The sequence below is a fragment of the Aspergillus costaricaensis genome (assembly GCF_003184835.1).
Source record: "Aspergillus costaricaensis CBS 115574 unplaced genomic scaffold BO79scaffold_15, whole genome shotgun sequence".
Classification (NCBI taxonomy): domain Eukaryota; kingdom Fungi; phylum Ascomycota; class Eurotiomycetes; order Eurotiales; family Aspergillaceae; genus Aspergillus; species Aspergillus costaricensis.
The window spans coordinates 5834-24230 of record NW_020291815.1 but is presented as its reverse complement, the minus strand read 5'-3'; the positions used below and the strand labels follow the sequence as shown (position 1 = coordinate 24230).

Below are 18397 nucleotides of genomic sequence, written 5' to 3'. Positions count from 1 at the left end.
TAGTTTGAATGCAATTGCAATTACTATTCATACTCATTCATATTCATCATCATACATACCCAACACCATATATCCTAATCCTCCCACATCCCATCCGCACCTACACAACCCATCAATTAGCACACACACACCCCCCAACTTAAAAAGTGGAAAGAGGAAAAGAATAAACTCACCCTCAACCATCACCCCCTCCCCCAACCTCTCCAACCCTTTCCTCTTCTCCCTCTTCTCCCTATAATCCACCCCAAACCTCTCATCCCTCTCTTTCACCAACTCCCCCAATCCCCCGGGACAGGCAATCTTCACCCTCTCCTCACTCGTAAAACTCGCCATCAACTCCGGCGCCCCCATCGGCACCGGATCCCCCCGATCGACCTGCCACAGATGATACGTCTTTCCATACAACGGCACAATATCCTTCATTTCCGCCGTCTCGGCTGCGTCCCACACGACATTCGGAACGCTCGCGGGCGCAGGCATGATCAGCATCCCGCTACTGACTTCGTAGACGTGCGTGTGCCAGAGCTTCTTCTCTTCCGCGGGTAATGTCGCGAAGAGTTTCGGCGTGATCATGTATTCGATGCCGAGGAGGCGCGCGTTCGGCGCGGTGCTGTCGTAGAGGAGGCATTGGCGGAGATCTATATTATGTTATATTAGTTGGGTTAGGTGTGTGGTTTAGTTAGTTGTATGATTGGGTTTTTATTAGGGTGGGATTCATGCGATGCGACTGGGGAATGGGATATACCCTCTGTGATATGGGAACAGTAGTGATTTGCCTCCACGTAGCGCGTCTTGTCGGAGGCGTAGACGTGGAATGCGTTCAGGTGTGCGCAGATGTGCTTCACGGGCGTGAAGTCTTGGATGGCGCTGGCGCAGGCTTCGAGTACTTGGCTTTTGGTCGTTTTGGCGGTGCCGGGGAGGCCGTCGGTTGTTTCGGTGGTCATTTTGTGGATATGGATATGAGAAGCAAAGGTATATTGGGGGACTGGTTGGTTGGTAGTTGGCGTTGAGGTGAAGATGGGGTTTCTATACTACTTTTTTTGTCGAAGCTGCATCTGACGTCACGATGATCGTTTTGGTGCTGGGTTGGATGTATACAAGGAATGTAATTGTTATCTCAATGGCTGAATACGTTTTCTGGGGTTTGTATGGGTAGGTTGGATTTGTGAATCATATTCATTCTTGTGATACTGCTAGTGTACTTGACTATGGTCCATATTTGGCTAAGTTACATATTGTTCTTCATCTCTCTCAGCGCCGCCATAACCTCCACTGGGTCTGTCTTGCCGGTCTTCTTCTGGATCTCGGGGTCCTGTAACATGTTAGCTGGGTCTCTCGTTGAAATGTATTGGGGAGACTCACGTTGACGCGCATGAAAACATTATGGAGCTGTAGCCTGTCAGTCCCGGCCAAACAACATAAGAGGCAGAACAAACCTTCTCATCACCAATCGTGAACTTGCCCTGAGTTTCTTGGTTGGCATTGGCAAACGCCTCCAACTTCTTAATGGGCTCAGACTGCGAAACAGCAAGGCAGAACTTGACGTTGCCCTTGGTGTATTCGTGTCCGGGCTGCAGAGCATCAGTAAGTGCCAACATGAATCACACCGAAACACTCACGTAAACCTTAGTATCATCCGGCAGTGCAGCCAGAGTCTCGTTCAAAGCCTTGTGCATTTCTGGGGCCGTACCCTCGAAAAACCGGCCACATCCTGTAACCTATTAGTTTGGACCCAGTCCGCTCACCCAGTAGCTGAACTCACCTCCGATAAACAAAGTATCACCGGTGAAGACAACCTTGTCGTCTCCATCCTGCATGAAGTAGCATATACTGTCCTGCGTGTGGCAGGGCGTGTGCAGCGCCTTGACGGATATGCGCTCTCCGATCTTGAAGACTTCGCCGTGTGCCGGGGTCTTGGTGACAGACTGGCAGTTCTTGCCGCCAATGACGGAGAGTTGACCGAAGGTTTTCAGCTTTTTCAGTTAGTTTCGAGTGATCTCTTTGTAGAGTGTGTAGCTCACAATTTCATTGTTACCACCGGCGTGGTCCCAGTGACTGGTACAATCAGCATTGGTATAGACCAAAGAAGGAAGAACACTTACTGATGAGTATTCACAATAGACGTAAGCTTAATCTTCCCTGCATCGATCTGAGATTGCAGCGCCGGAGTCACCCTGTGATTTCTTAGCTCAACCTATCTTCGCAACCATTTTGACAAGCCAGCAAGCAAGCACATACTCAGGCGGATTAGCCGGGTCAATAATAACAGACTCCTTAGTAGGTTCATCTGTGACCAGGTAGGCATAGTTATTGCCCTTCCCGGTCCCTGACAGAACAAACTTAGTTAGCAAATAAGATCCCAATAAGTAATGTAAGCAAGTACCTTGGGGGGCACGTCTCAAGGGTTTATTTATTTATTCAAGGAACTACTTACACATCGGGATCGACTGTACATGCATGGCTCTAATTTGTTGCACTTGCGCTCTCACGGGTTGAAACCTCACGGAAGACCAGACAGCTCTGGTAAGGCACATGGATAAGTATAAGGTAACAGCAAAAGTGTTAGTGCTTGAACTTTTTGGAATGAATGCGGGGGTGGTGGTAATATTGATTGCTAAGAAGCTAAGCTAACTAATCTATGCCACCTGCGCCATACTTACTAACTGTGTAAGCAGGTCTTTTGGCGATTACCTCATAGGCTCATTCCGCGGAGGGCTCAGCCACGTGTGGCGGTGACGCTAGGCTGCTTTCGGGCATGACATCTTCCACGTTAATCTTTAGATACTGTAGATGCTACGTGGATGCTACTTGGGGTTTTGTTGGGTGTGAAATTGAGTTGGTTTTCGCTGAGCATCGAGCCGTGGCACAGCATGGTGATATTGGAATCGTATCCGCTGTCTATACTATCCCTAACGGTCGCGTATCCCACGTATCTACTGTCTCCCATCCGAATTTCTTCAACTCTTTCAGATCGTCGGCATCTGCAGTCCGCTTGAGGCCAGACCCGTCCTTCTTTGACTGTTTCTTTGATGTGGACGCCGGCTTCTTAGGTGCCAGATCATCCGTCCTCTGCTGTAGGCTCTCCTTAAGAAGCGCCGTCCAGTGATTGGAACTCTGCTCGCAAACGGCAAGAAGGTAAGCGTGGGACAGTAGTCGTCTCCGAGAACCCCATTCCGGCGATTGAAGTATATGGTCCAGCCACATGTACAATCCTTCGAGCTGAGGGTCACTTTTCAAATTCTTTGAGCCTGAAAAGGCCAGTACATTCACCATCTCCTCCGTCAGGGATGCCAGGGCCGGGGAATGGCCCTCGGCGAGCATCTGTAATAACGAATCCCACTTAGCGAACATTCCCGTCATGGAGTCACCCATCCTGGTGCCAAGTTAGCTTATGAACGTCGTAGCACTTCCAGAATGTAGAAAACTCACTTCCGACCAGCAGGAACCAACAATGAGTCCTCCACGATCACGCCTGCTAGCGCAGACGCCCCACGACTGGAAGACTTGCAAATCGAGATCAAATGCGTGGAAGTAAACGAGACATTCTGCTGGAACCGCCTCTTCTTGCGCGGCGGTTCTGAAGACTCCTCTTCAGCCAGTAAGTGCTCGAATTCAGTTCTCAAAGCCGCCTTGATGGGCTCGACGTCATCTTCAGCGCCGTCAAACGCCTCAGGTTCCGACGCAGGCACCGTATCAGCACTCAGGTCAGTCTTGGCCCAGTAGTAGTCCCACAACCACTCAAGGGACCGCTGCGTGGCATTGCGCAGGACTGTGAGGGAAGGCAGTTCACGATGCGTCGCCTCGTGACGCAGTTCCACAAATGAGGCCGGTAGGCCCAGATCAATGGCTCGTTGGAACATGGTCTTACGCTGACCGTTCAGCTTGGAGTCGACGAGCCCCGTCACGAATCTATTTGGCGTCAGTAATGGTTACCCTTCCCACAGAAATAGAGGAACAATTTGTTCCATGAGCAAAGTGGATGGTCATACCGACAAAACGCAGCCGAGTACGTAGCCCGAATAGAGAAGATGGAATTTTTCAAGGCATCATCATGGAGAATGGCGTCCGTTAGCAAGGCCGTGGCTTCAACAGGATGTGGCAGATTTCCCCGTAGCTTCCAAGCTGCAACCTATCATAACTGTTAGATCTAATAGACTTATTCATATATTTCAGGGCGGATTTTCGCATACAGTGGCGCAGGCCTTGGAGCGCATGTCGGGCCCATCATAGAAGGGTGCAGGGTAGAATTGACTCCGCACCGTGAGTAATTGCGAGTGCTCCTTCCATGGTGTGAAAATGACCTTTGCCATTTTGTTACTGATTGATTTAGCCGTTTCAAATGCGATGATGATTCACCCTCACCCTGCACTGGCCGGGGGCAGACTGTACATCTTCGTCGACAGTGATTTTGTTCGCCCGGAATAAGGTTGTTCCCGCCGCTGCGACTCCTTATCGGTTCGGCTGCGTTGATTCGTTCATGAAACTACTATGTACTAAGTAGGTAAACTACAAAGTAGATTACCACTAGGTTCTCTCTATTCTGTTGCTTACGTATTATTGATGCTTGATGCAATGTGTTTATCAAAGATATTCTCGTAATTGTTACATTCACTGGTGTCTAATACATGCATTTCAAGTTCGACCAATCCTCCCTGGGTATCCTGTACTGTATGCTAAATTGAAAACGCCTCCGAAACAATAACTCCACGCTATGCAATGCTGTAGCCCGAAAACCGAAAAGAGCAATAATCAAGGGCGGTAAACGCGACAGTGTCGGAATCAAATCCATCCATAACCATAATTCATACAGGGTTGGCTAGCCATGTTAATAAATGGCTGGGAATCGACCACGGCATGCTGCTCGAGGTCGTCGTCATCAAAGAAAAAGGATCTTTGCATCATGTTGGTAGGTGCTTTGATCGGTTGTTGAAAAGTCTCAGCCTCAGGCTGCTTAGGGTTCGAATCAGTGCCCTTGTTGTTGACGGGGCTCTCATCCTGATTTCGTTCGTCATCATCGTCCTCATCCTCCTGGTCATCTTCATCGTCCTGGTCTTCGGCTTCATTGTCGGAAGACGGGGTGAAAGTCTCCTCCAACTTCAGCCCCTTGCCGGAAAGCCCTAAGAGCGAGTTTCCCAGCGAAGCTTCCGGGTTGCTGTAGAGACCCATTCCGACGAGTTCATCCTCGTTCTGCTTCTCGGGCAAGGACTCTACCTGCGAATGCAGGTCGTCATCAGGTCGCTGAATAGGTAGAAAGTCAGGCGTAGGAGGGCCAGTCAAGCAACCCGACGACGGTACACTCTCATAACTCGAACCTGCGACGTAGACTGGAGGGATGTTGTTGTGCATGGATGACATGTCGAAAGAGTAGCAGTCAGACATAGGTTCTGCCATTGCCGACAAGGTTGAAGCGCTGGTGTCCCAGGAGACGGGCTCAATTTGAGACTCGCTCATCGGCAGCATGGTAGATTGTTGGAGCGACATCTGATGCTGTGCATCAGGCAGGGAAGGGAATCCCATATCGGAGCATGGAATATCTGTTGAGGTGTAGGATGACATCATGGAAGAGTTGTCGAAGGTTGCAGAGGCAGTAGGCAGTGGCTGAGGGCACACGCCAATGGCGGCAAAGTTGTCCAACGCCGTAGTTGCTGGCACATACTGAGTAGTAGGATAGCTAACAGGCTCCAAAGCCGGATGCCAACTTGTCGGACGGTTCTGGCCAGTTCGGGCAAGTGCAGAGGCTACAAAGGCAGTGTTGACGGGAGCCTGGTAGCCTTGGTACATGGGCGAACTGTAAGGGATGGTTGCTGTGCGCCGTCTGCCAGCAGACGAAGGACTGTTCCCAGCGCTGCGGGGTTTCATCACTCGACCCGTCCGCTTGGGTTTAGGGAAAGCATGGATCAAGTCACGAAATGTCGAAGAGCGCCAGCATGACTGGTTGCCCTGAACCCAGCTAGGGTTCGCAAAGGACGATTGGGGTTGCCAGTAGTCGGCCATTGAGAAGATGGTGAGATGTTGAGAGGGAGAGAGAGAGGGATGGAAGACTTGGGTATGAAAGATAGGACTGAGAGGAGGTGGATGGTCAATTGAAAGTGTGAGGAGGGAGGTATGTGATATAAGCATACATAATAGTAGTAGGTGAGAGGCTAGAAGGATAAGACGGGATGGTGGGATAGGGCGGTGGTTAGATTATATGGAGTATCAAGCACGGATAGGATCCGTGGATGATGACTGCAGGAATATGTAAAGGATCTCCGAAGACTGGGGTTCGAGACTTATCATCTAAAGATGACACAGGGGGCGTGAGGGTCACAAGGCGTGGAGGCAAGGTACAGTTAAGTGCGTGCGGTACTAAGTAGCAAGCCCAGTGCCTAGTCGAGTAATGGACCCAGATGGTTCGGATAAGTAGTAGATTATGCGGTAAAGAGTAAAGTAGGAGCGAATCTAAAAAAGTAAAAAAAGGCAAAAAAGGGGAAATGGAATAAAAAAATAATATTAATAAATTAATAGTAGATGGGGAAAAAAAAATAAAATAAGAAAAAGGAAGGCCCTACATGAGGGTGATACACGGAGATGTGGGACGCATGTACATGGGCATTTCTTGATCTACCATCCGCCCCAGTTCCACGATCCATTACTGTAAGTAAGAAGACTAATGGGTTAGTGGGAGCGGGCACATGTTGGGATGACACGACGTTGACACTAACGAAAGCAGACTAGTTGGTGGGAACCGAACAGGGCAAGACATGGGACGAGAGGAGTAGAAGGGGGGGCTCAGACTACTAGGACTGAGTCTAGTCTAGGTACCAGGAAGGGGAGGAAATGGCAAGGAAGGAAGGGGACCCAAGGAAGGATGGTTGATGATGATGAAGATGATTCAGATGAGCCCATGCCACACGAATGCTGTCTCCACTCCGAAAGGACTCTCTGGGACCTGCGAAGCGGGCAATCAATCCTGGCTCTGACTCTGTGCTGGCAAAAATGACTTCTGGACTGCCCTGGGCCCATGGAATTGGGGCTGGTTTAGTGGCTAACGGCGGGTGACGATGGGGGAATGGATAATAATGTCGATGGTGGGGATGATCAGACCCATTGGCAAAAGAATTTGATGGACTTGCAGTGTCCACCGGGAGGGGGGGAGAAATATGGAACAGAGGGTCAAGAGAAAAACGAGGGAGATGCGGCAGAGCGGCAATTGATTGGATGGGAAACTGAAATCGGAGCTCCAGTCCAGGGAAAGGCAGCAAAGATCATGGATGGAACTTAAAGAAGGAACCAGAAAATGGCCGGGCCCTCTTCATGCCCCCCCCCCTCAGCTCCCTCTCTTCCAAGCCGAATTGAGTAGGGAGTGACCGAGTGATTGACTTGGATTGAAGTGACTGACTTGACTTTTGACTTGCCTGGGACATGCCGAAACTAAACTAAAAGTAAACTAAACTAAACTTTCCACTAGATACGACGCACAGTAGTAAGGCCCGTGTGAGAGCCCCATGGGAAGTCTGGGGCTAAACTGGGAACTTTTTGGGAGTTACTGCGTCTTCCTGCATCCTTTTCTGCTGCTTCTTACCATACCATACCAGCCAAGGTGCCGCCCGTTGCCTGCATTCTGATTGACTTCCCTGTCCTCCCTGTCGGATAGATACTACGAAGTACGTGCTATTTCGGTAATAATGCAGTGAGGTGGTTATAGTCATTAGTTAGTGCTCGGTGTCTTTCTACTTAGTTAACATGCGACAGACAGGTACGGTGATCAGTTACATTCATGACCGAGGTGCGACTTTGCGCTTACTTGGTAACTAGTCAAGTCGGTCTGCTGAGACTAACTACTACATGTAGTACCAACCCACTGTATGATTGTATGATACTTCACAGAGCGCCGCCCCATCAAAAGCAAGAAAAGGTAGCACTAAACTACTGCCGGTGTGTTTAGATTAATTCCCCCCCTCTCTCACCTTCTCGATGACGCAGCCGTGCCATGGCCCTTTGTACGGTGCCTGGGAGAATTTTGCGATCTATTAGTCACGCTGTACCAGGGGTAACTATGTATCTCTCTGATAGGTAGGTAATTTATGTAGTACTAGTACTAAGTAAAGTACTTAGGCAATGAAGAGAGAGTGTGTGTGTGCAACCACTCTCCTTGAGTCACTTCTAGCCCAGGCTGTTGCTGCTGCCCCCTCCATACATACATACATACATACATGCATGGGTAAAGGATGGATGGGTGGATGGATGGATGGGTGGATGGATGGATGGATGGCCGGACCCAAATCGTGATACACTTCGCAACTCTCCTCGGCCGTCTTAGTCATGATGGGAATGCCCGCGGTGAAGCGGTAATATTGGCCTGGCAAATGACCCACGATCCGACCCGATCGTCAACCCTGCGGCCAAACACTCTCCCAACTCTCTTTCCGTTCCATTCCATCTTAACTGTTTCTGTTTCTGTTTCTAACTAGTAGAGGATGATTCTTCCTTATCCGTATTACATAGTCTCCTACTACTCTGTAACTAGGCACACATTTGCCCCCCCTCTCGTCTTCTCCTCTTTCCCTCCCCACCCACTCCCTCCTTCGTCTCCTCCCTCGTTAAGTAACCCCTTCAAGCCCAGTCTTGTCCCCACAAGTTCACCGTTTCCAACGCGTCACAACGCCCGTTACGCAAGGGTTACAATAATGCGGAAAATTTCCAAGGGCAGAGTTGCTTCCCCTGTCCGGAGTACGTATCGACATCGGATGCAGGTCTGGCCCAGTTCTCTACCCGGCAACCTCAAGCAAGCTAGGCACATAACTTACACCATCCATCCCACCCATCCACATAGCAAGCAAGCAACACTCTAATTTGGTAGTCGTCGTATCGCATCCTCTTCCAGCCTGGCGATAGATCGAGACAAGGGCAGGAAGGAGCATGCGGATGGTCGAACAAGCTGCCTTCCGTCTCATTCCTTGTCATCGTCATCCTCGTCCTTCGGCATCCCCGGGCGCACATCCCATCATCCCGCCGACCATCCTTTCTAAATACTGATTCCTTGGGTGCTTGTGCTTCTATTGCTGTCCAACCGCGCCAGGGTGGGAGGCATCACCGTTATCACACATACTTGCAACCACTGATAGATTACTAGCCCAGAACTAATTTGGACTACCCACCAGGCCTGACTCGGTGAACCACTTGTCTCGTGAAGCGCTGAGCTGATGATCATTGATTGCTCTGGGCAACTCATTGGCCAGACAGGTGTGCTACTCCATACTTCATGCGTGCACAAGAGGCCAAGATTGCCTCGTTACCTTGGCACCAGCACAGGTTATACTATCACCACTTTCCCAACCATAGTACAATGATCAAGTAACTGTACCTATGTTCCGAATCCCGATCGTTATTCTTGCTTATCAATTTCCTGTTGCCGGTCAATCTATTTCGTTGTGGATCACATGTTTCATAGCCATAATACGTGTGACGAGCCGGATTAGATCAGCTGGCTGAGTGGCTAAACGGTGAAAGCCTACTTGCCGTACGGACCACCTCTCGGTGTAGGGGGGAGGAGGGGATTAGGGAAAACGGAAACTTCGGCTAGAAATGACAACACTTGGACTGGGTTCAGGGATCGGAGAGGGGGGGGGCGTTATACGGAGAGTACGGAGCACTCAGAAACAGAATTTGCTCAAGGCCGGAGAAAGAGTGGGGTGTGCACTTCTACTTTTGCTACTACAACACGCAAGTCGCAAGAGGCAGTGAGAGAGACAAGGGAGAGGGAAACACCGCTCGGTATCAAGAGACTCCACAGGTCAGGCTGGCTGTCTAGCTTATCCGGGATGGAAGTGGGCTGGTGCCAATAAATGCATTTTTGACGAGTCCAGCTGCACCAGAAAGAGAGGTACAGCAGATGGGTTCCGCCTAGAGCGCTAATGCCCCCCATCATATGTAATCGACAAAGGATGCCGGGGCGGAGGATTATTCCATTGACATGGGGACCATTTCCAGAACCAGGGTTACTACCGGAGCAAGACCGACTAAAAGCAGAGCCCTACCCACTCCGGTTAGTCCCCGTGGCGCCCCTCGAGAAGCCTAAGTAAGTACCTGAAGGCTGAGCCCGAGTCACTTTTAGTGCGCCTTTGGGTCAGAGTTACATGCGCCCCTCCTCCTTCTGGTCTGCTCGGCCGTCTTGAAGTTGGTCCTAAGGAAAAAAAAAAAAAAAAAGAAAAAAAAAAAAAGCGAATGTGCCTAAACCTGCATAGGGCCAGAGAAGGGGGCGCAAGAGCAGAGAATAACAATAAAAAGAAAAAGTAAGAAAGAGGCCAAGAAGGGACCCTATCTAGATGAGGTAAGTAACTCCTGTATGGATGTATCCAACTAAACTAACGTTCTCCCCGTGAGAGCAATAATGTGGCCACCGTGCTCCGGCCACCGGGGCTCACTTTACATATACGACAGCCTGGCGATCGGGATTTGTGGCACTGCATCCGCCACGCCCGTTCTAGTCCATCTGACTGACGCCGGTACGTAAATGAAGTTTGCTAACGAGGCACTTATTCGAGGAGAACTGGCAAAAGCATCCGCAACAATAAGAAACAAAATAAAATAGAAATTAAACGGACAAAAAACGAATGCTTGTCCCGGTTCAAAACCCGGCTGTTCGGGGAGGCGGATAGCCTTCCATTGTACTAGAACCGCGCCAGATGCGTGGCAGGCCAGATCGAAAGGGTAACGAACTCGAGAAAACCTCCGTGCGACGCCTTAAGCGGGTACAATCACCACTAATCAAGATACATCATCGAAAAAGCGACTAATCAGATGGTTGAGATCATCGTCTGGACGCCCTACAAATCAGAAGCCGGAGATTACAGGAGGGGAAGCATCGGAATGCATGTGCAGGCCCACCTGACGGCAGGGGACTGGGAAACTGAAAACCGTGAGATGGGAGGGCCAGTCGAGCAGAATTCCAGAAGGCTTGGGGGCCAAATCAGCCCTCGATTGGGTTATGCAATGGATGGAAACGGGAGACAAAATGGAAAGGGAAGGGGCAGGAAACAGAAAAAAAAAAAAAAGAAAGAAAAAATTCTCAATCAATAAATATATCGAAATAGGAAGGGGAAGGAGAGGGAAAAAAAAGGAGGAAAAAGTAATAAAAAAAAAAAAGATGTTCTCAGACCAAGTGGGTCAAACTCCCATATCTCCGTTTCTACGGGAATACGGAGTCAAACTGGCTGAACAGGGATCCTACCAAGAAGCAGGAAGGTCAGGTAAGCTACCAGTTAGCTTTGTATGGTACTACGGTAACCACTCAGCCTAGCTCTAGTCTACTACTCAGTAGCTTGCGAGGTCCAGGATCTATTCGTTACCTGCCGGTCGTCTGCTCTAAGTGGTGCTCTACACGCCGTCCAGTCAGCCGAGGCTCGCAAACGGCGCTTTTCAACAGCCAATAAAACCCCGTCGTTACTGATCTGATAGGTTACAACCAACGACGCTTTAAGCCTTTAACAGTACGTACTACTATACTATTCTATACTATACTGGCTGGGAATGGATCACTCGTTTGGAGTACGCTGGATTACCTCGCCAGGGGTGGTGATGATCCCTCACGGGGGTACGCCGTAAGGACTACACAACACCGAGCGCCTAACTTACTGTACATTCTGCGTGCGTGATATGCTCAACGCCTTGACTTTCGGACTTGTCCACCTCCTGCTCCTAGTATACAAGGGTGCAGGGATGAACATCAGCCACCATTCCACTCAGGCAGACTACCTCAGGGGGTGATTGTCAACATTCGGATAGACTCGACAGCTCGTGCCCGCTGCTGCCACCGAGATGGTATCTAACAGGTAGCAAGGTTCGGCTAACATGTCATTAGCTAATAATTGAGCGAAAGGCTAAAAGATCACGAAGCGATGCGCCCTCCCGGCGGGACCCGCGCATCCCTGGGATATCAGAAAGTTAGAACTCAATATAAGGTCTCTCAATTCACACGCTATCATTATTACGCCACGGATCAATTACGAAAGGGCGTTAGGATAGATACTACTATATGAGCCAAGGGCTTCGGCTCGTGATATCAGGATTAAGTGTAAGACCTTTTAGCAGGATACAAGACCCCCCCAACGCGCTGGTCTAACCCGACCTAAGCCACTTGCAAGGTTTAAGTTGGCTGCTTTATGGGTATTCATCTACTATGGAGTAGACTAGCTGGACTTCGTTAATTGTGGTGTTTCTTGGCCCCTTGCCTTTACTGCAGTGTAAGTGATGGGCCAAGAGAAAGCAAAAAGCAACGTCTACAATATAGTGAAAACGACGGATGACTGCGGAGAAAGTGATGGTTTGGGCTAAAACGTGATTAGTATGGGACGAACTTGGACGAGATAGTAATAATAATAATACACAAAATTAATGATGGACAATGGGGCCCATCCGTCAGGGGCCATGGTCGCGCCTGCATAGCACCCTAGCTTCCCCATCAGAATTCAGACGCCTAGCTGAATGTATGCCGCTCGATCCAGCAACCAAGTAAGCGAAATGGCGGTCGCCGTCCGAGACAGGCCCAAAGTAAGCAGCAATTTGTTAGTCTCGTTAGTCGCACTCCGTAGTTGGCTTCGGAGAAAGTCAACTCAGAACGGAGTAGCGATCATCCAACTACTTGATTAGTTCCAAGCCAGTGATCAACTCGCAACGCGCCTTCAAATCTTAGCTTTCTTTTTCCGAAGCCACTCCTCGCTAGCATGTCAGAATTCGTCTCACTCTCTCGGCTGTTTCTTTTATTGCTCTCGCCGCCTTCCCTCACTACTAATCATTCTAACTAACTATGGAGTACGGCCTGAGGATTAACGTGTCATCAGACCATGGTTAGGCCCGAGCGTCAAAACTGGCCTTTCTCAACAATGAAAAACATTGGACGCTAATTTAAATTTGGCTTACTTTAGTGGGCATGTCATTGATTCACCTGCCCCTAGATAACTAAATTTGTGTTATGCCGCCGTAAGAAAGGAAAAGCCGGCTCTCTCTCTCTCTCTCTCTCTTTCCAGCTTGGTTACTAGCATCTTCTAGCATAGCAGCAATGCCCGGCTATCATTGGCTGCCGACGAAAGTGCTTACATGCGCTGCTGTGCTATCAGGGGCTCCAAGCCTCCTTCATACAATCGTCATCTAGCCATGCTTCCTGATGCGATCTCACCCCAACAGTAACTAGCACCTTACTTCGCCCGCTTTGCAACTGGAGCTGGAGCTGGAGCTGGAGCACCAGGCTGCAACCGACCGTGAAATCAAGCCATCGGCGCAGGGTGGATGTGACACGGCATTCCACTGATACCGCCATCACCTGGCCCGTGTGATTTGTCCTGATTGTCCATGGCTGACCACATAACCCACCCTGGCACAGTTGTTGATACGGGTCTCGCAAAGCTTTTTCTCCTCCGCGGGCATCAATCATCGTCAACGATTAAGTTACTAGCAGACGGTGATTGACCGCGTGCCCTCACCGACGCCACTATTGTGTCTGAGCTCGCAAGCAGATCGCGCGGCAGAGTCGGAACCCTCCTACAATGGTTACGTAGGTAGGGAGGAGCCTGGACGAGAAGGCCCAAAACCACCACCCAAGTGGGTCATATGTAAGCTGCATCTGCCATTTGACGACCGGAAAGGACACGCAAGTTGCGACATAATACGGAGCAGTCCGAGACCTAAGCAGTCGAGGCGGAGTACGTAGGATGTATGAGCCTTGATGTTTGAGAGGTTTATCGAGTCGAGCCGTTTTCCAGGCTGGTTTTAATCCTGCAATTACCATTCCGCGGACCGTCAGCCGCGAGTCTCCTCTTGTCCTCACTAATCTATCTACAACTAATCAAGGCTCCTACGGGAGGCATCTGCAGGTGGCCATGAGTCAAAATGGCGTACATACATATACCGCCAGTAGGTCCATGCATGCATGCATGGGAACCAAAATAGGGCGCTGTCCATCCGGCCAATGACGAGACATATTCGGGCTCAATCTTTCGTCTCCAAATGCAGCAGACGACAATAGTAGGAGTGAAATGGTGGAGTATGGCTGGGCAGCGGCGAGTTACACAACAAACCAGATCTCATCATAATACACGGAGGAGCATGCATGATCTGCTGTAGGCAGACGTGCTGGCAATGCCGATGCGAGGTAGGCACCTCCTGTACGGAGTACGTAGGTATCTTCAGCTGCCACCACATATTTCGGCAGATACTGCAGCATTCTGGATTCTTGCATTGTTCAGATCTAAAGGGAGGGGGGAGGTATCACACAGAATGTGGCCTGTGCTTAGGTTTGTCCTACGTGTCAACCAACCAGTAAGGAAGAGGCATGAAATCTGGATGTAGTATAAAGTGGACTGGGGTCTGGAACGCTATGATTACTACACACTAACAGCAGGTATGGATTCAATGCCTCATGCCACCGGCATTGGTTGAAGTTCGTCGTCAGCCTGACAGTTACATTCTACCCCGAGCATAGGAGGAGGAGGAGGAGGAGCAGCAGCAGCAGCAGCAGTAGTACTACATAGTTTTAGTGTATGAAAGTGGGCAAATGACGAGGAGGGGGGGGGTGGGAGAGCCCGATGCTTACCATACCATACCGCCCGAATCAGGTATAGCCGTCAGGCCACCATTGCAAGGCCAAATGTGACGGTGTCAGGCATGCATTTTGATTGCAGGCAGGGAATTGGGATGGATTCTGCAAAAGAGGCGGACTTGCATCTCGCAGAACGAAAGGCAATGGAACCACATGACCATCCTTGCACCAATGAACCTGAGAAACTGATAGCGCTGCGCTCATCACATACATCGCCTGCCTTAGGTGCAAATTATCTAGTAGCGAGGCTTTCCGGCGGCTGCTTCAGCCTATGACGCTACAAGAGGGGCTTGTACCTAATAGTACTGTGCGCCGGACCAGCATCACCTTCCATCATTGTTGCCCCTCGAAAGGGTCTCCGCAGATGCAAAAGACCCGATACCAGATGTGGTCTAGGGATACGAAGGCGCCTTGGGTCGTTTCACTACCCCTGGCAATCAGATCCAGGCAGCGATGCACTTTCTCTCCTCCACCTCCAACCATCCTCTCGCGGTGTGCTATTTCCTAAAAACACTGACCAGTTCCCCATTCCAAAGCGAAGCGAAGCAAAGCGAAGCAAAGAACTACTGCTAAAACTACAACCGATACTCCATACCAACTTAAGAGTAAGAGAAGAGGGGCCGACCAGCAAAAGATAACCCGGTTGACAGACTCACTATTAGAAGATCGACGGTAAATCGCACCAAGCCCGACTGCACCGTGACCCAGTTGCGGTCAATGATAGTCAGCGGTCCACTGATGGGGGATTTACTAGAACTGGCAAACCAGTCAGCGCGCGAGACGAACGACCTTTCTCCGTTCGTTAAGTTCCCAGGATTTTCCCAATATTAGGGATTAATCATCGACGGTGGCTGAGATTCCCGACTTGTTGCTGGTTTGCTGCTGCACTTGTCACGGACTCACGGCAGATCCTTCATAAAGTGGGGTACCTACCCGATTTGCCGCAGCCAAATTTGCCCCGAACGAAGGAAATTAGTCTTAGCTGGTCTCCAAATTTTCCTTTTTTTTTTTTTCTCTCTTTCCCAATTCAATTCAATTTCTTACAAGTACTTGTGCAGTTGTGCTTGTCTATCTGCTCATCACACTCCTCATTCGGATTTCCCTCTTCACCTCCCTCGCACCCTAGTGCCTCCTTTGCATGATGCTAATCGGCAAACAGCGGGTATTGCCACAATCCACCAGCACCACTACCACCAATGAAGTATTGTCGAGGGATGTCTGACCGTTGGTGGGTCAATCTAGTTCAACTCTCGAGAGCAAATAACGCGTCCAGGATTCTGTCAATCAGACGCTACCTGACCTATGGATCTGTAAAAAATTGATCCTTTTCCTTCTTGGGGGCTTGGTCTCATCATGGCCTTACGGAGGAAGTCAAAGCCAGCTGGATGAGTGTAGTGGCGGTATGCAGATTGACCCTCCCTTCGAAAAGGTAAATTGTTGGCGATAATCCCTCCATTCCTAATGGAGTCGTGCGTTGGGGCCGCCCGCAAATTGTCAAGTTTCTCCCAAACAGAATTCTCGGCGCTAAGCGGCCTTGGATATTAGTTATTCTCCGGTGTCTTGATTAACCTTTTACGTAGGCGGATTTCCATGCTCGGCCGAGTAGGGAAATGGTTAGCGGACTATCTACACAAGAGACCGAGAAAGTATGGTTCCCTTTCCACTTGATGGGGACCGGGACCTGCAATGATTGATGATGTATGGACGACAAGTTGAGTTCCGGCCATGACTGGAGTTCGGAAAGCCACATGGCTGACTATTCGTCCCGCCCCAATAGTCGATACTTTCTCTCGGTAGTGGAAGTTTTCTCTGATTGTCTTTTGCATCATCCGGGGTACCCTTTGTGGTTTGTGGCTCAAGGCTGGAACTTCTCGTCGACGGCCGATGCTAAAGGTGGAAAGAAGACAAGAAAGACAAAAAGTCCCCTTGTCGTAATCTACGTGTCCTGCGACCGTGTGCAAAGTTCGGAGAGAGAGATGTGCAAAACAAGTTTTTTTGGAACACGGCAAGTCATCGTCGTGACGCTGCAATGTCCATCCTCATCCATTCATTAAAATCCTCGCAAACCGTAAATAGATGAAGAGGGGCAGAAACGGGAGCCGCGGGATTGTCGGGTGGTTGTTGTGGTGGTTGTTATTATTACTACATATAGGGCAGTGGAGCCCGGATTATTCGGTGGCTGGCAAACATGGCACGTTGTTGTTATGTGTGCCGGTTGTTCCCAAAGGGCTGATCACCTCACTTTATTGCTCCCTAATTTAGCCTCGACCTGACTTGACCTGACCTGACCTGACTCTGACTTGAGTGACTTTCTGGTACTGACCATGGCTAACTATGGCCCGCTGCTAACGCGCCTAGATCGAACTGGCCTCGGGGGCGCGTGGGTTGCGAGTTATTGAACCTAACCCCGATGACTACTGGATTCAGTTAGTAGTTACTATCTACTGTGTTCCACTGTCTTGTATTATTATTATCATTGTGCCCCAAAGAAAAAAATTAAAATAAATAAATAACCACTTGCCCAAGACGGGCTAAGAAAGTCTGTTGTCCGCTTGTCTCATGTGCCACGCATCCTCATTCCCACTTTGCCGCCTCATGACATCTCGACTGTCTTCACAGTTCACAGTTCACACAACCATAATCCTGTATCATCATCATCCACTTGTAGTGAAACTAGACTTACAATTCCCCTCGTTTACTATTATAGTAACTAAACCATATACTTCGGACGTATCACCACCCATCGTAAACAGTCTCCACAAACCCTATACCATACCTGATGATCCAAATGTTGTCTAAATAATAAGTATACTGGTCATTCTGCGCTCATCAAGCATACACAGTAACATACAGTAAGAGCAAAGCAAAGTAAAAAGCCACTTTAGACTTTCGCATCTGGAACTAGACTATCTATACTTACTATCTATATGCGAAACTCCCCGACTTGATTGATTGCTTGATTGCTTGATTGATGCCTATCTAGGGTATAGACCTCCGTTATTTATTTACAGAGTATCTTTCAGTAACTACATAGGACTTAGTTAGGGTTGTTAGGTCCCCAGGTCGCCAGGTCATACGTATTTTTGGTTCTTACCAGTATGGGACCTGGTTATTACTAGTACTGACTATTGGAAAAACTAAACTGTAAAAATACACTGTCTTACCAGGTGGTAAACCTGGTGAGGTCTTGTATTATACAAAATTTTAATTAAATTTTATTAAAAGATCTGATAATTACTAGTTAAGATTAAAAAAATCCAACCTGGGGAGTTTTGGTTATAAATTACTGTATATATATTGGGTATTATTTATTCCATTTCTATTTTTATATTATAAATTTATTTTAAAATTATTAATTATATCTAGTTCTTTCTGGCAGATACTGGTAGACTTATATTTCACTAATATAAAATTAATATATATATATATATATATTATAATAATAATAATTTAAATTATATTAATAAAATATAAAATTACTAGTTACTAATATCTACTAGAAATGATTAAATATAATTAGAAGATTTATATTATAATTTAATATATTTAAAATAAAGTTAATAAATTTATATATATATAATTATATATGTGGAAGCCGATCAAATAGTCAAATTTGATACTATCTAATGAGAATTTCTAGCATGAGGAAAGAAAGAAAGAAGCTTAAGAAGAATATATAATTATATAAAGATAAATAAGCCACGCGAGGTAGGTAAATAAAGTAAATAAAATAGAAATTATATAATTTTGAGATATTACTTATTATTATATTATTTTTTTGTTTAGATCTGGCTGCTTTTAACTAGAGATAAATTATTTTTT

The 18397-nt window shown here is 48.3% G+C and overlaps 6 protein-coding genes across 6 annotated transcripts; 1 reads left to right on the top strand and 5 right to left on the bottom strand.

Annotated features, from left to right (window-relative positions):
- Window positions 1-74: 74 nt before the first annotated feature.
- BO79DRAFT_265026 (OBAP family protein) lies at window positions 75-983 on the bottom strand (the record flags this gene model as incomplete). The annotated part of the gene is made up of 3 exons (XM_025686853.1): window positions 746-983; window positions 174-638; window positions 75-100 (listed from the first exon to the last, which is right to left on the bottom strand). Exons 1-3 carry the CDS (start codon window positions 942-944, stop codon window positions 75-77), a joined length of 690 nt encoding a protein of 229 aa, XP_025539577.1. The 5' UTR covers window positions 945-983.
- Window positions 984-1181: 198 nt separating this feature from the next.
- Window positions 1182-4352, bottom strand: BO79DRAFT_237494 (glyoxylase). The gene is made up of 14 exons (XM_025684709.1): window positions 4191-4352; window positions 3990-4129; window positions 3430-3909; window positions 2915-3373; window positions 2786-2846; window positions 2661-2691; window positions 2239-2326; window positions 2103-2174; window positions 2022-2055; window positions 1763-1973; window positions 1620-1711; window positions 1437-1571; window positions 1363-1389; window positions 1182-1312 (listed from the first exon to the last, which is right to left on the bottom strand). Exons 1-14 carry the CDS (start codon window positions 4308-4310, stop codon window positions 1229-1231), a joined length of 2034 nt encoding a protein of 677 aa, XP_025539576.1. The 5' UTR covers window positions 4311-4352; the 3' UTR covers window positions 1182-1228.
- A 242-nt stretch (window positions 4353-4594) lies between these two features.
- Window positions 4595-6185, bottom strand: BO79DRAFT_208928 (uncharacterized protein). Its single transcript, XM_025682496.1, has one exon. It carries the CDS (start codon window positions 5992-5994, stop codon window positions 4780-4782), a length of 1215 nt encoding a protein of 404 aa, XP_025539575.1. The 5' UTR covers window positions 5995-6185; the 3' UTR covers window positions 4595-4779.
- Window positions 6186-7260: 1075 nt separating this feature from the next.
- Window positions 7261-8306, bottom strand: BO79DRAFT_217478 (uncharacterized protein; the record flags this gene model as incomplete). Its single annotated transcript, XM_025683370.1, has 6 exons — window positions 7261-7413; window positions 7462-7507; window positions 7565-7653; window positions 7787-7816; window positions 7950-7991; window positions 8196-8306. The coding sequence occupies 6 exons, from the start codon at window positions 8304-8306 to the stop codon at window positions 7261-7263; spliced, it is 471 nt and encodes a 156-aa protein (XP_025539574.1).
- A 348-nt stretch (window positions 8307-8654) lies between these two features.
- On the bottom strand, window positions 8655-8954 carry BO79DRAFT_208927 (uncharacterized protein). Its single transcript, XM_025682495.1, has one exon. The coding sequence runs from the start codon at window positions 8944-8946 to the stop codon at window positions 8773-8775; it is 174 nt and encodes a 57-aa protein (XP_025539573.1). The 5' UTR covers window positions 8947-8954; the 3' UTR covers window positions 8655-8772.
- A 750-nt stretch (window positions 8955-9704) lies between these two features.
- Window positions 9705-10482, top strand: BO79DRAFT_265012 (uncharacterized protein; the record flags this gene model as incomplete). Its single annotated transcript, XM_025686852.1, has 4 exons — window positions 9705-10037; window positions 10115-10158; window positions 10204-10274; window positions 10368-10482. The coding sequence occupies exons 1-4, from the start codon at window positions 9956-9958 to the stop codon at window positions 10480-10482; spliced, it is 312 nt and encodes a 103-aa protein (XP_025539572.1). The 5' UTR covers window positions 9705-9955.
- Between the last annotated feature and the right edge of the window lie 7915 nt (window positions 10483-18397).

Coding starts and splice junctions, on each gene's coding strand:
- BO79DRAFT_237494 (XM_025684709.1), bottom strand. CDS start 4,310: ATGGCAAAGGTCATTTTCACACCATGGAAGGAGCACTCGCAATTACTC. Junction 3,910..3,989: donor TACTCGGCTGCGTTTTGTCG/GTATGACCATCC, acceptor GACGCCAAATAG/ATTCGTGACGGGGCTCGTCG. Junction 3,374..3,429: donor TTGGTTCCTGCTGGTCGGAA/GTGAGTTTTCTA, acceptor ACTTGGCACCAG/GATGGGTGACTCCATGACGG.
- BO79DRAFT_208928 (XM_025682496.1), bottom strand. CDS start 5,994: ATGGCCGACTACTGGCAACCCCAATCGTCCTTTGCGAACCCTAGCTGG.
- BO79DRAFT_208927 (XM_025682495.1), bottom strand. CDS start 8,946: ATGACAAGGAATGAGACGGAAGGCAGCTTGTTCGACCATCCGCATGCT.